The sequence below is a fragment of the Notolabrus celidotus genome, chromosome 2 (assembly GCF_009762535.1).
Source record: "Notolabrus celidotus isolate fNotCel1 chromosome 2, fNotCel1.pri, whole genome shotgun sequence".
In the NCBI taxonomy this organism is placed as follows: domain Eukaryota; kingdom Metazoa; phylum Chordata; class Actinopteri; order Labriformes; family Labridae; genus Notolabrus; species Notolabrus celidotus.
The window spans coordinates 17,305,675-17,322,303 of record NC_048273.1 but is presented as its reverse complement, the minus strand read 5'-3'; the positions used below and the strand labels follow the sequence as shown (position 1 = coordinate 17,322,303).

Here is a 16,629-nt window from a genome sequence, read left to right as displayed (position 1 = left end):
AAAATGTTAAGTGACAACAGTGCCCTAATGTCCTTGAAACATTCTCAGCAGGAAGTTTTCTTTATGTTCACAATTTGTTCTCAGATAAAAACTCTAAAAACATTCAATAATCTGTGACCCAAAGAATGTTCTCAAAACACCCTTTGAATGTTAAAGATAAAACATTCTATCTTTGTTCTAATTAAATACACCAGAATATTCTTAAATAAAACATTTGTGATTTGAAATCGATAAACACCCTTAAGATGTTCTTTGAATGTTACACTCAGAACCTTGTCTTGAAACAAAATCAGCACTTATAGGGAATGTTAGCCAATGTGGTGTGAACATCCCCTGCTAGCTGGGTGTACACTTTCTGTGCATGAAAAACACCAAAAAACAATTGAAATGACAACGACATAAGAATTCAAAGAGTGGGTTGCTTTTCCCATTTACCTTTTTTTAATGTAGGCTTCCTCAGAAAATGTACATGTTGCATCATTTAAAATGTATTCTGACTGATTATGATGACAGATTTCAATCTGTTTGGATTAAAATTGTTCTTGGCTACATTATGATCAAGTTTGAGGCCAATTACAAACTATAAGAAGACATTCATATACTATACATATCCAGCAGAAGAATTGGGTCAAAAAAATATTTTTTTGGAAAATTAAAAATGAAACGGTAATTCAAAATACATTTATTCACAAGTTGGTATCTAACCCATTGCCTTAAACTGATCAACCTTTAAATTGTTTAATATAATTTTTTTTATAATCAACTTTTTTATTTGTATACCTTGGCATCAATGGGGCTTCTTCATATTTGTAATCTTCTTCTGTTTTGTGCTAAATATCACAATAAATTCTGTTAGAGTAAAATTTTTGTGGCCATCAGTATGTCTAAGACATTGACGAGTTTGACTTGAATTGCCTCCTTTACTTGAGTTGTTCTAGGCTTTTATGAATAGGCTTTAGACCAGCCTAAACCATGTTTATGAGGCAAGTAATCAAGTTTACATTTAATCTAGATTTTTTTTATTATCTGCAGTTAGCAGGGAACGCCATTTACGTTTAGCAAAAGCAGTTTCGTGCCACTAGATGGTACTCTAAAATAAGTCACACGTTTGCTCTTAATTTGGAATGGAGAGCTCTTGACTGATTTGACCAACGTACACTGTATTAACCCTAACCAATCACATTGTTGATTTGATACTAAGGCTAACTTTAGAAATGGTCCAAAATATTGATGAAATCAAATAACTACTTTATTCATTTTATACCATCATTTGCATGTTTGTCACTGTGTTGTCACTTTATGAGACCATTTCCAGTGAAAGAAAAGCAGGCTGGGATAGAACCCTAGTTTATGTCATTCCATCCCCACATCATGCACATTGCAGCTGGATGACCTTCTAGAATCATACAAAGATATGTTTTAGAGGAAAGAGATGGAGTAAGAACCACAAGGTGACAAGAAAACTAAGTAGAGCAAAATAGAAAGCAAAATTTATTGAATACGTAAATTCACAGTTTTACAGAACTCAGTGTTTTGTCCCAGTTTTGTGTCAACATCATATGCCTTTTGTTTAAGCTATAAACAAGAACAGATGAAAAGCTTTGCAGATAAGGTTTATTAACTTAGACATTACACAAATCAAGATACCTTATTTATTATGCAACCCTTAGACATGAAAGTGAAATATTCTGAGATCTCGTGGTCTAAATGCATCAAAATCTCCATCTTTAGCTTGAAGTAAAAACGAAATGTCTGACCCACATTTATTGTTGAAAAAAACATAAAAATGTCCCTTCTGTGTCCAAAACTTAATTTGAATCGTATATATTTCTACCAGTGAGACATGTGTCTCAATTTCTTTCAGCTTTCCTCATCATTGCTGATAATGAACCTGTGTAGTATACAAAGGCCTATGTCACCTGTATTCAAAGTAGTAGCCATTGACCATCACATTCCTGATTTACATGCACTGCAAACACTTCCTCCTGCTGCACTTCCATTAGTACAAAGCTGGGATGAGATAAAGATGAGAATAAAAACATTTAATCTCAATTAAAAAATCATGCACGATGCAGTGACTAAATACATCACTTTTTTTCACCTTTTTTTTCAAATGGTTCTGTTTGCCAAATAACAGAATGGAAAAAAAGCATTCACAATTCACTGATATTAAAATGTGAATCTGCTCTATTGTTTCTTAGTACTAACTTTATAAATCTGCTGTTTGTTCTCATGCTTATTGTTTGGGATGGATGAAATAAATTAAATGTGGCATTCCAGCAGTTAGATTGTGTTTCCTTTGGTTGGACATGGAACAGCTGTTTTCCTGTCTAAAGGCGCTGTTTTGGGGCAAGCTAGCTGTGGGCAACATATTTGTCAGAAAAGTTCATTAAACAATGTAAAATTACTAACTTTTTTACTTTTAGTGTCTTGGTCAATTGTCTATTTGATTTTATGAGTTGAAATGTTGTTTTGTAAGGCTTGCAAGGCTTTTATATTTGATTTCTGGATTATTGCGCCTGTACCAACTTGGCCCTTTCACCTTCTCTAGATGTAATCAGTTATCCAAAAATCATTTGATTGTACCATCTGTACTCTCTTTTTCAAGTGAGTAGTTCAATATCAGTATCCTGGAGCAAAAGGTGAAGGTTGTCTGTACTCCTGTGGTAACCCTCCATGTGTCAGTTTCACATCAGGACTGGTGTGAGAAAATGGTTTACTAGTGAAGGGCTGCTCCTCTGTGATCTCCTGGTACTCATTCTCAGTAGTTCCACTCTTCTCTGTCTCCTCCACATTTGTGTCTGCGTTCATTAACTCCTGTGACGGGCTTCTCTTCTTTTGGAATTTTTTCTTGAAGTTCTTTAGGTTTGAGACAACTGATGGCTTTGCTTGCTGGTTACTGTGGGTGCTGACTGGGTGCTCAGTGGCTGTGTGTGTAAAGCGACTGTCAGGAGCAGACACTGTTCTGACACAGGCCTGGTTCTGCTTCAGAGGAGGATGAGAGCTTCGAACAGGAAGTTCAGGTGGCTGCTTGTTCCTGATCATTGGCACAGGCTGGAGATAATAGATATGAAACAAAATGAAGTGGGTCATTCTTTTACAAAATGAAGTACACCTCTGATTACTTTTAGAATCGAAATATATCAGTTAACTGTTCAAGCACCAGATAATATCTAGAGTAATTTACATAGATCACCATTACCGTGGTTGGAAAATGGGGGATGTCCTGTGGAAACTCTTCTTCCAGACTAGGGTAAAGTCTGCCCTGAGAAAAGGCTGTAGGGGTCTTCAGGTTGTTTGGACGGCAAGGAAGAGCAGGTGGGTCATCATCTTGTGATACTGGGGAATTTATGCTGGCATGCAGGGATTCATTTTGCTGCAAATTTGTGTCGAGGTTCAGATGTCTTTGCGGAAACAGTAGTTCTGCATAGTCAGTCTTGTCATCCGAGCTCTGATGTAAAATGGACAGAGAAAGAGAAAACACTGTTTTGTAGTTGTGTCATTTTTGCATGATGCACAAGTGGAGAGCAAATAAGGAAATAAAGGGGGTTTAGATGTAAAATGTGACCAATTTTCACTCTGAATGGATGCACTCTTAATGCTTCAAAGCATATAGTTCTGTCATTTCACAAAGTCAAACTGAGTTAATTGTAATCACACACAGACTTGTGAGCACAATGAATTAATTTTGCATTACTTCTTAAATATGACAAATACATTATTAAATAAATAAATAAATACATAAAAATCTCCACACAGGGGCATGTACTTTTTTTTTTTATTCGGGTGGTCCACCTGGGGCATGAACCTCTGCAGGGGTGACATAAAGATACACGGTGGAGCCAGACTTTTATGATGTGGATGGCCAGATTGGGGCACTAACTTTTAGGGGAGGCCAGCTATGGTAAACATTATGGGCTAACTCCAAACCTAGGAAGGTTATCTCCTCTGATCACACCTATTTCAACTTTGAAAATAAAACAATCCAAAAAATGATGTATTCTTGTGTGTGATTTTTAACTTTGAAAGACAACATAACAGAGGGGCAACATTTAAATTTTCTAAACATTTAGAACTCATAATTTCAAGGTGGGCACGAGGGTGGCAATTCAGATTTCAGGGATGGCGCTGGCCGCTTCTGATCTTAACTGTGTCAATTTTAAAGCATAGGAAATTTGATAGTCTTGGGTGATGTGATTGCTAGTGCTTTTTTAATATTGAAAATGTTTGAGAAAATTGTTGATGTTTGCTTTTATATTGCTAACCAGATATTGGTTACACTTTGCTAGGTTGGGTTCTTGTTTTGTATTCATGGTTACATCATCTACATTTTTATTCTTGAAAAGACATTTGTCTTTGTCTAAATGAAAAAATAAAACCTTCAAACCACTTTACTCTAAACTACTAACTAATAAAATGTTTCCTCACCTGTCCACAAGCTACAGTCAACACCTCATTGAAAGGCATGATGGGAGTCCTACGATGGAAGTCCACCAGGTCTTGCAGACATCGGTGATGCCTGGTCTCTCCTTTTATGATGTAAAGTCCATACTCCAGTGCATCAACCATAAAATGTCTGCAGCGGTCCTCAGCACTGAGGGCCAAAGAGAAAGAAAAAAAAACACAAATCCAGCATGAACAGGGCTGGACTTTGACCTTTCAACTGAGAAATGTCGCTTCTCTAATGCTGCAAACACTTACCGGTACGAGAGGGTGTAGCCGATCCTGCTCTCACTGACCCTGATAAGGAAATAGCCCGGAGGCTTGGACATAAGAAGCTCCTCTGCCGTCCTGGACAAACAATGAACAAGGTAAATAACATGGTCTGTACATGGTCTGGTGATTTTATTTTGTGATTTTTGGATGTAAACTAGACCTGGAATTAGTTAACAAAAAGTTTCTGTGGAATGACTCATCAGGTAAATAGATGAGACCAAAAATACTTTGAATTACAGTCCTGTCAGTTTGAGATCGAATTTGAACAAGGCATGGAGCACACCATGGGAAAAAATAATCGTAATGTATTAACCATTGTACAAAGTTATTAATGTGTACAGAGGGTGTGGAGGAAGCATATATACATTAAAAGAAGAAATCTGCTCAGGGGTGAGGTCCATTTATAAAACTACTTCAGTGACTCATTGTTTTATGCGTATCATAAGGAAACATAGTTTTATGTTTTTCCCAAAAAATAGAGGAAATGCAGTATAACTGTTGGAACACAAAATGCTCGGTTATTTTTATTGTACAGATTTAATTGCATTCTTGTGGTTGTTAAAACAGTTATTAAAACATTAGAATTTGATGGATTGGAGACTGAATATTGCTGTCTGTGTAGACTTTGTTTAGAGTTAATGTTTGTGTTTCTCCAATATTCTGGCTACAGTATGTTGTTTGCTCTAAATAGCAGCGATACAAAAAACTCTCATCGACCTGTCAGTGAGAGACTTTGTGGACTTACTTCCTGGAGATGATCCCATGAAACCATTCAGGGACTACACCGTTCCTGATCACAGAGCTAAGCTGGGACTCCGTGAACCAGATATAAGCTTCATGTTGCCCCTGTAAGGGTGGACTCCACTCCATCATCCTGGGACACTTTCATTAAATCCTCTGTGGGGTCTACTGGGAAATTCACTGAGCTCCAAAACCTACAAATATATAATTATCAGATTACTGCGTTACATACAATACAAACCACTTACATTTTTGGCAAATTAATGCATCCAGGATAACTGACAGATTTTATATTCAAATGTTAGCAATTTAAGATCTCAGGATACGACACGTAAAATTGATGCCTTACCCCCTTTCCATATTACTCCATTCCTCTTACAATGTCACATGGCAGCTATCAGGTTAAGTCTGATGTACTTTGCTGATTTTTGTCTTCTTTACATTACCAATTCTTACACTTAAGCAACAGTTTGCTATTTACATCACTTTTACTTATAATTTGTTTTGATAGTTTGTACAGTTAAAGGGTTATTATCAAAATCATCTTATTTGAATAACAGAGATGTTCTTAATCAACAATAGCTCATAGAAAATGGTACTCACCCAGTCTGGCTGCTTCTGGTAAACTGAAACTGTAAGGCTTCGTCCCCTGACAACACATTCAAGTGGGCGGAGACAAAAGTCCACACACGTGGCCAGAATCATAGCCTGAGTAACATAGCTTCATAACAAATTAGGAAATCATTAAACATTGTTTAGCAGGTTCATGAAGGAAGATATTTTTCTCTTCAGTGCGATTGCATATTTGGAGTATATCGAAATCCAGACTACAAAGACAAGAAACCATAAAGCACAAGTGATCCACGTGTTTGTGTTCTATAAACACCAAAGAGAAGGTTTTTTACTTATTAAGAAGACCACAGCTCTGCCTCTCTTAGTCACTGAATAGCATTTACTTCAGCTCTCTGTTCCAAGCTGAAAGGCCATAGGGTTAGAATTCAAAACAATATGTTAACTTAGTTCACCAGCACCCAAGGTATATGCAAATAACAGCTCGGTGTTACATTGCAGCTCAATAAGAAAACACACAACTGACTGTGGTTAGTTCTTCACCTTTGTACTGTAAATACACTTTTTAGTGTCATAAAGATATAATATTTCATATAACTGGACACCAGTGTAATTTAGTGCAGTCTAATAACCTTGCAAGTATATCCTTTATTTATGAAGTTTAACTGATTTCAGGGGCAACATTTGTTATTTTGATGTTTTTTTTAAATTGTATTTATTCAGGAAGAGGTTGGGCTCCTTTTTCAAAGCAGTTGGAAGCTATCAATCAAAAATTTGGAGTTAAAGGTACTCTGCAAAATGAGGAATTGGTAGTGAAATGAAGGAGGAACAGTTTTAAACCTTCCTTAAATGTATCTTCCTGAGCTACAGGCTACCACTGCATCCTGGTTACCCCATGAGCAATTCCATTCTCAATACAATGCTATGCAATCCATCAGCATCAGGAAAACAAGGTTGACCCTCTTCCCCAAATGTACAAGTTGTCGCCTCTTTTTGTTGAATTTGTGAGCATAAACTATGTGTAGGCCTTACGATAGATTGCTAGCAAGTATTAACATAATTTACAGTTACCTGAAGCAGGTGCACTGAACTAAGTGCTTGGGGAAGAATGTCTGTCTCTTATGTTTATCACTTACCAATAGAGTGATATTTGTGGGTTATTGAAGAAAATGTCTATGCTGTTGTTCCAATCAGAGAGGAAACTCTCACAAACAGGAACTAACTAAACAATAAAGTTCCTGGTCTTTGGTGTTGGTGTACTGTTGGTGACATGTTAATTGTATACTGGAGATCCATTCCACTGAACATAAAGAATCAACATGGCGAATTTTACGCCCACATCATTATTGTTGTTACATAAAAAATACCAAAAACAAAGGTCAGAGTCTTACTTACTTGATGTAAATAGAGTTAGAAAAGGAAGTGATGAGTTCAGGGGCAAATATTTTCATAGAGCCCTTCTCTTTTTAAACTACAAATGACCTACATGCCCACACACAATGCATCAACTAGAAAACATGTGACTGCTGCAGTTAGCATCTTTCACTTTAGCTTATTTTTTGTATGCTTAACTAAACTTTGTTCTGCCTTGAAACATTACATGTAGCCTTTTGCTGAATTTGTTGATCATATTGAGGAGAATGGAAAATCAAAGCCATAGCAGACAGGAAAATGTAATATCATACAAATATTTGGCACCTATGAATGAGTTGATGCATCCCTGTGGGGAGTGACAGCTTTAAGAAGGCCACTCTCAAACCAAAAGCCTGAAAAATGAACATATTTAGCAATGCTGTGTCAAGTTGGTAAAATAATAAACAGCACAGTGGGAGACTGTCTATAGTAAAAGTCACTTTAACATAACTGCACATATATAATTTTTGTTACTTTTGTAGAATTTATTGGAATTCTTTGAAAACTCGGGAAATAAGGGATTTCAGGGAATTTCTGGAGACACGCATTTTCTTTACATTTTAAATTGAAATTTTCAGAAACTTATAGTAATTTATATTGAACAAATTTAAGAAAGACTGATAGTTTTTTTGAAAATTAAAAAAAAAGGAAAGTAGTGGACTTCATTTGAAAATAATGTTAACAGTGAATTTAGAAATTACTCTTACTTTTGGTGCCTTCATTGTTGCAGTAGGGCACAAGTACTAATATGTGTAATGTTACTGTATACTAGGAAAGTCTTTGTTGGCTTTATGTCATGCCACTTGGATAGGCCTACTGCAACCATAGAGCCACCTTGGGATTAACTAGGTGGCTTTAAGACTTTAACAGAACAAAGGCATGTGGATAACGTATAGGCCACTACTCAAGCCAAACATGATTTTGCACACCCTGTGTTTGGACCCAATGGATTGCAGTATCTGATAGTGTCTTCACACTGTATTGATGATACAACACACCTAATGAAAAAAACAGACTTCATAATAACCTCTACTATTTTTTTTTCACTTTTAAGGATGTACATTTTCAAAAATAAAAAAGTGCACATATTATAGGTTGACTAAATACTTAAGAATCTCATTTTTAATAAATCATCAAAAGTACACATATCTACAAAAGGCGTAGATCAATAAGATTTGTGACGTACAATCATTGCAGATCTTATTTACAATTGCTGAATTATTTCACATATTCCCCATGAAATTAAATACTAATTGAGATATGGATCGCTGGAGATATGTTGACATTGCACTGAAAATTTGCTTTTGTAACTCAAATCAAAGAAAAAAAAACTGAGGCCATTTTACAAACCAAATTTATGCCACTCTTTAGCCTCGATTTGGCTCCCATCTGTAAAAGCCAGATAAACCAAATAGCCACAGTGATTTAAATCCACAGGTTAATGTCTAGGCATTTTCCAATTTCATGACTCTTCAGCTCCTCTATGAATGATTTGCTCTCACTGTAAAAGATCTGAAGTGTTTTCATCAGCTTTCAGTTAATTTCCTATTATTTCACTGGAACAATTCAACAGAGCAAATACTAACTTGGAGTGACAGCAGAAAATAAAACAGCAAGGATCCTTTGTACATTTCTTATCTCAAATAAAGCCTGTCAAGTCAAATATGCAAAGCCATTTGAGGTTTACTATGCACCCAAAATGCATAGATGGCCATGATAGTGGACCAATAAAGAAATAGGAAGGAAAAAGAGGGGAGGGCAATGAGAGGAAGAGTAGGCAAGTACATCTGTGGCCTCCAAAAGCATCAATGCAGAAGCAAATGCACTAGAAAAAGCAAGGGAAATTGAAATATCAGTTAAGGGAATAATGGTAATGCAAATTTTAAAAAAAACTCAATCACAGGCCTTCAGTATGTTTTCATTCTTCTAACTAAAATGACAAGGTTTCAGTGCTCAGATGTTTTCAAGGAAGCCCAGATAGGCTACATGAAAAACTTGTGCATGAATATTCTTTGCTTTCAGTTAAGACAACAGTTACAGCCAACACATGTTAAGAACTTTTTTACAGAAAGAACAAAGGAAAAGTGCATTAACAATAACAACATTAAAGGGCACTTCGTCATTTTGGTGCTATGTTTTGTTTTGCTCCATAAATACTGCTACAGTACAGCCCATATCCAAGGCCCAAAACAGTTGTGCATGATCCCCCTTTTGAATGGACAACTGGAAGAATTGTGAAAGTATCAAACAATGATATTGTCATTGCTGTCAGTCCTTCTGTGCCTCTGCTGTGCAACTCTATTGCCACCAGCTGTTCAGATTAGGTACTGCTAGTCCACCAGAAGATACGCAACAAATAACTGTTCACCTCCCACCAATAACATCCACCTTATCTGAGAAACTGCAATACCTGAAACAATGAGGTAAGACACTACAAAAGGAATCAATGCCCCCTTCAATTAAGCATACTTGGTCAAGAACCCAATCTTTACCAAGAGTGGGTGAATACTTAAGATGAAAAATAATCTGGGCCCCACATACATATTACATTGCACATTTAAGTTTTCAAGAGAGGAATGTTTCAGCCAAAGAAATCATCGTTAAGACACAGTAGAAAGGTGGACAGAGGACATATAAACCCCAATGAAGATATGGTGAGTAAAAAAATTTGCTGGCACTACTTTTTCATAGGTGGGATAAATTATATAAATGTTCTTAGATTACAAAAACTGTGCTCAACCGGGATTGTGCTCTTATCACCCTGCAGACAAAGATTGCATGATTATTTTATAGATAGGACTAGATATAAAATACAACGTGGGCTGTTTTCGTGCTGAGGATCCAATAAATAAGACTTCACTTAATGACACTATCAACAGATGACCAGTTCGTCATCAGATTTTGTAAGTAGTAAAGTTTGTTCATTTCTAGGGTCTCACCAGCAGTCAGTCCTTAAAAGTCAATAAAACTGAAGGAATTTGGTTGAAACTGTTGGTATAAGCACATCAAGGCAATCGTGTTTAGCACATGGCAGGGGTATCAGTTATTAGATTTGCTGGTGACATAGGAAGACTGGTAAGGCAAGGGGAAATAAACGCTTGTTTTATCTGCTAAATGAGATTATGGAACAATCAGAAAGAGAGGGAGGAAGACAGGAAATATAAATTGAAAAAAAAGAGAGAACAGAGTGTGCTCTGTCTGTCCAGTTCTGTCCAGTGGGGGGGACAAAGTTAAGGCTCTGGTGGATGCCGATTGCTCCAATCTCCTCACAGGAGAGTGCAGCGGAAGAAACTGGTCTTCTTGGGCTGTTCTGTAATCTTTACTCCTTGGTTGCTGCCCTGCGGGTTGTTGCCCTCCTACAATACAAACAGATTGGGAAGAAAAACCCAGATGTGAGAGCAGCAACATCAGACCGTGACAAAACACATACACCAGACAACATCTATTGTAGCTTTACAATTAAAATGCAGTTTCCACTCTTCTACATTCTTACCAGCTTCTTGTCCATTTTTGCTTTGATGTCTCTGGCGAGGGTTAAGAAGGCCTGCAGACAGTAACAGATACACAGAATGTAGGATATTAATGCTTTATTTTGTGATCAAATGGGATCAGTCATCATAGATAGCAACACAACCCACTTTTTCTTCTCTGATTTTGATATACTATTATATTTTTTCAAACTATAAAGACGATTTAAAAAAATGTCACAATTAGTGAGCCTTCGAGGCGCTTGCAGGCGGATTTTGTTACCTTTGGACAGAGCTGAACACGCTATTTTCCCATGCTTTCAGTAATAAATCTTGGCTAATCCAAGAGGCTGCCTTCTACAGTGTTTATACCAACACACAAAAACAAGAGTCGTATCAACGGGCAAGAAAATTCAATTAAATAATTGCTGAAACTTTTACTTAGACAATTTGACAAAGGTTATTTCCAGTACGTGTACAGATTGCCTGTGGTGATCTGTTTGCTAAGACAAACTCCCTAATCTATTCGATTTCACATGATACGATAGACAGAATACTGATCATATTAAATGCTTCTTCCAGAGTGAAAAGTATGATGGCACAGCGTCAGATGGTTAGCCTCCTTAGTAATAATACTTTCATCTAAATGTGAACATTACAGAGAAAGCATGAACTCACATTCTCAACGTTGACGTTTGCTTTTGCGCTCGTCTCCATGAATTTAATCCCGTACTCCAGTGCCAGCTGAAAACAGGAGAAAAGAGACAGAATCAGTTTCAGAACTCAAGCATGATGAGCAAAAATAATCAATACCCATAAGAGTGAGACTCTCGAGTATTAAATGTGTAGTGTGAGTGGTGCTATTACCCTGATCACTATCATCAGAATGTATAATTGGAATCATTGTTATTCGAAATCTTACTTTTTTGCTTTTTCACCTCTCTGATTTATTTCTCTCTTCTTCTATTTGTGTTTTTGTTTTTCGTTTACTTTAGTTAGTTTATTTGTGTACACAGGAAAGCGCACAGGATCAACTGTGTTGTGTGTAAAGTGCTTTATAAAGAACAATGATTTGAAAATTTTGAAATCAAGTCTGACTGCATTCACTGTCGAATGTATCACCTTCTCTCCTCGTTCTTTGGACACCTGTCGCTTGTCATTGACGTCGCATTTGTTCCCAAGGACCATCCTTTCTACATCTGCTGAAGCATGCTGTGGAAACAAGGGTAGAAACGCGGTCAAACAGGAAATGAATCATCGATCAAGTGTGTTTAGAGTTGTGCATACCCCATAGCTTTTCGTAGAGTAGCTACAATCCATGAGAAAACTGCGAGTAAGCATGACAAAGAAAAGTCAAACACACAGCTAAGCACAAATGTGGAGTATTTTACCTCTTCTATATTCCGTATCCAGTTCTTGATGTTGTCAAAGGACTTCTCGTTTGTAATGTCGTACACTAACATGATACCCTGGAGAGTTCAGAGGAAAGAACAAATTAACAAAAAAAAGTAGCTGCAACATAAAGTCAGTCAAACACTGTATCACATCACAGGGACAGCTTCTGAAATCAAATATATGAATGGATAATAGGATTCTGCTGTGTTTATCTATTTGAATACCAAAGGTAACAAGGATCTATTAGGTTAAAATGTATATCCAGTTAAACTTGAACTGAAGGAGAGGCTCAAGAGAATACCACAATGCTTCACTGAGCACACTTCTGATTTCACAGGCGTGTGTAAAATTAGAAACAACAATAATGCAGGGTGTGGTTCTGCTGAAGCCTTATGCTGCACTGTGCACACCTGAGATGACCAACTCGTCCATTCAAGTCCCAGCGGTATATTTTAGGTTCATGGCGCATTATAAAACTTACCATGGCTCCTCTGTAGTAGGCTGTTGTGATGGTCCTGAATCTCTCTTGCCCTGCTGTATCCCTAAATAGAAAACACATTTTTTTAACATCACAACTGGGTTAAATGCTAACCTCAGGTGACAACATTTTTTTAACACTATATTACAGTGAGATCGCAACAACACAATTGTCCTTAAGTATTATACAAGTATAAATAGATCATTTATTTGTACAGGGGTAAACAAGAGCTCAGTGGGCACAATATTTAACTTTATTTAACTTAATTTAACTTATTAATAATAATAATAATAATAATTCATAGGATTTATATAGCACTTTTCTTAATACTCAAAGTCGCTTTACATAAAATAAAAGGAATAATAAAACAGAACAAGGACAGAGGTGGGACAGGGGTAGAGGTCATGTGTTGTATGCTTTTTGAACAGGTAGGTCTTGAGGTGGTTTTTGAATGATTGAAGTGAGTCAGAGTTGCCGATGTGTGGAGGGACAGAGTTCCAGAGAGCCGGGGCAGTGATGGCAAAGGATCTGTCCCCCAAGGTGCGGTGCTTGGACTTGGTGATAGGGGACAGGAGATTGGCATCTTGTAAAAACGGTAATTTAGGAGGGACATCTCCCGTTTCCCACCACCAGCTGCGCAAGTGACTGCAGCATCTCACAACGTATCCCCAGAGTACCGCAGGCAGGGAGACATGCCTGGATGATCTGAGGCGGCGAGATGGGGAGTGACGTTTGAGGAGGTCGGTCAGGTATGAGGGTGCGAGGTTATTGAGGGCTTTGTAGGTGATGAGCAGGATCTAGAGACAGTGTATTACACTGCATCATAATAATAACATGAACCTCATACTAACGTGAGTGTATCTGTCATCAGTCATTTCTCCTTCCACATTAATCAACCTGTAAAGTGAAAGCCTTTAATTATCCAAGACGCTCTTACCATATCTGTAGCTTGATCTTCTTTCCATCTAATTCTATTGTCCTGATCTTGAAGTCGATACCTGAAAAAGCAGCAGTTACAGAAGTCACAGACCCACAACACATCGGTCATTTGATGCTGAAACTCACTGAGCACATAACATATAGTAACATTGGTGTTTAGTTAGAGACGTGGGGAGTCAAACATATGACACGCGGGCCAAAACCGGCCCGTCAGAGGTTCCAATCCAGCCCAAATTACAGAGAAGACATTAACTGCAATTTTACAATAAAAGCGACCGCTATTTCAAATTTGTCCTGCTGATGGTTTATAAAGCACTGAATGGTTTAGGCCCAAAATACATTGCTGATCTGCTACTACTTTATGAACCACCTCGACCTCTGAGGTCATCAGGTACTGGTCTGCTTTCAGTCCCTAGAGTCAGAACGAAACATGGTGAAGCAGCGTTTAGTCATTATGCACCACATATCTGGAACACACTCCCTGAAAGCTGTAGGTCTGCTCCAACTCTCACCTCTTTTAAATCAAAGATTAAGACTTTTTTATTTGCCACTGCCTTCCTATCTTAGCTCATTTTAACCCACTTTAAATTAAAATTTTAATGTAATTTTTAATATATTTCAAATTTTCCTTTTCTTTTCTGTTTTATCATATTTGTCATTTTAATTGTGTTCTTTTATACCTGTCTGAATGTCTCCAATGCTTTTAATGTTTTAATGTAAAGCACATTGAATTGCCCTCGTGTATGAAATGCGCTATACAAATAAAGCTGCCTTGCCTTGCCTACAATCAAACGGCTGACAGAGGGCACCTGAACAGCGCTCGGGGACTTTTTTTTTTTCTCAAAGTGAGGAAAAATATTATTTACAGTTTGCATAATCCGGTGGAAATTCATAGACTTTTTGGACCCCACATACAACACTGTCCAGCAAGCAACCTGTTCATGCTGGAGCAGGGGGGTCCATTATAGTCAACTTTACCTTCATTATTATAATCTATCTGTTCTTTTGCTGTAAACGTAACACTCAGGTGTGTGTCAGGTGAACAGAGGTGTCAAGTAACAAAGTACAAATAAATTGTTACCTTACTTAAGTAGAATTTTTGGGTATCTATCTATACTTTGCTGGAGTCATTATTTTTCAGCCAACTTTTTACTTCTACTCCTTACATTTTAAAAATAGCCTTGTTACTCTTATTTCATTTTGGCTTGTCATCGTTAAAAAAAAACACATTTATGCACATTGACATTCTAATAAAGGCTGTTGATAACATGCCTGTGAAGTTTGACTTTTTGCACCATTACAATACTTATAGGCAACTAGTCATCATATCTTCCACTCCATGAAACACGTTAATGCTCAGTAGTACACATATATGGTTGTATAATGCATTTGCATTGTACGGAAATGCGTTCATTTTCAATGGGCATGAACTCGGCTGAATCAGGTGCAAACCAAAAATTTCAACATCAACATATTAATATAACATTATAGTCATTATGGCCTTTAGAAACATGTTTTTTTGGGGAGGTGGGGTAGTGCACTATAGGTCCCTGTGGCGCAGCCTAAGCTTTTGTCCTTAATGGCATTTTTTCCCCTTACATCACTTTAACTTTTATACTTTAAGTAGTTCTTAAACCAGTACTTTTACACTTTTACTTGAGTTGATACTTCAACTTCTACAGAAGTCTTTTTAAACCCTAGTATCTGTACTCCTACCTGAATAATGAATGTGAATACTTTGACACCTCTGCAGGTGAATAGGAAACCTGTGTATTCGCAGCAGGTTTCAGGGCTTAAAGAATATCACATTCGGCTCCACTATGAGACTCATCAGGGCCAAAAATACAACAGCTGTTCTTGTAAACAGATAGTTCATTAAATGTGAACATTTTCAGAATGTACTTTTATTGCACTAAAAAAAAGGAAACATTTGGAGATTTTGTTTATAGGTTATGTTATGATTTGGTCTGGCCCACTTGAGATCGAACTGGGCTGTATGTGGCCCCTGAACTGATATGAGTTTGACACCCCTGGTTTACAGGCTCATTAATACTTTCTGTAAGGTTGGCAAAGAGAGGGCGAAGTACAGCTGGTCATCAGAAAAATGTCACTGGTATCTCACTGACAGCTTGATGCTTGTTAGCTCATGTTGAAGTGGTTATATATGTACAGTCAAATGTTATTTGGCCACCCAAACTTGCAGTTCATACACACAGGTTTCTTTTTAGTTTAGTAACAGGTTATAAAACACACCGTCGTTTCTAAAAAGCCTCTTTATGAAGCCGGTGGAGCTGCTTCCTGACTACGAGATGAATGCTAGTCAGAAAAGTTAGCATGACGGGATGGGCTGCTCCTAGACGCGCTTTTCGGCAAAGACAACACCAATAATCCGACTTTAACTCACCTATCGTGGATATGAACGTTGAATTGAAGGCATCCTCTGAAAATCTGAATAGCACACAGGTCTTTCCGACGCCTGAATCGCCGATCAAAAGTAGTTTAAACAAGTAATCGTAAGTCTTCGCCATGTTATTAGTTAGCTTACTCCAGCGGACGTCCCGCCCCTTGTAAATGAAGTGACGTCACAGCCAGTCAGCTGTCTATTGGTCGAATCAGCTGTCATTCTTTTGTGTCGTCGTGGCCCCGGAAGTCCGTTGTTGTCCCGGAGAGGGTTGCTCGTTTCGTTGTCCAAGGCCGCCCGGGCTGAAATATTAACTTTCCTCACTCTCACAATGTGGGTGGATGCAGGGCCGACCCGGGGCATAGGCCAGGGGTTCCCAAATTTTTCAGCCCGGGACCCCCAAAATATAGTTGCCAATTACTCGCGACTCCCACTGTCCCTCAGAGTGATTTAATTTGGCTTAATTTAGTTGTTCTGCAGAAAATTTGCCTACCTATATGAGCATGTGG

General features: G+C 37.6%; 2 protein-coding genes across 2 annotated transcripts; both read right to left on the bottom strand.

The window, feature by feature from the left end:
• Positions 1–1,468: 1,468 nt before the first annotated feature.
• hsh2d (hematopoietic SH2 domain containing) lies at positions 1,469–5,900 on the bottom strand. Its single transcript, XM_034711698.1, has 6 exons — positions 5,807–5,900; positions 5,462–5,651; positions 4,702–4,791; positions 4,429–4,594; positions 3,203–3,451; positions 1,469–3,054 (listed from the first exon to the last, which is right to left on the bottom strand). Exons 2-6 carry the CDS (start codon positions 5,587–5,589, stop codon positions 2,623–2,625), a joined length of 1,065 nt encoding a protein of 354 aa, XP_034567589.1. The 5' UTR covers positions 5,590–5,651; positions 5,807–5,900; the 3' UTR covers positions 1,469–2,622.
• A 2,628-nt stretch (positions 5,901–8,528) lies between these two features.
• Positions 8,529–16,608, bottom strand: LOC117830782 (ras-related protein Rab-8A). The gene is made up of 8 exons (XM_034709055.1): positions 16,124–16,608; positions 13,718–13,778; positions 12,784–12,844; positions 12,299–12,376; positions 12,030–12,119; positions 11,586–11,651; positions 10,934–10,984; positions 8,529–10,796 (listed from the first exon to the last, which is right to left on the bottom strand). The coding sequence occupies exons 1-8, from the start codon at positions 16,245–16,247 to the stop codon at positions 10,707–10,709; spliced, it is 621 nt and encodes a 206-aa protein (XP_034564946.1). The 5' UTR covers positions 16,248–16,608; the 3' UTR covers positions 8,529–10,706.
• Between the last annotated feature and the right edge of the window lie 21 nt (positions 16,609–16,629).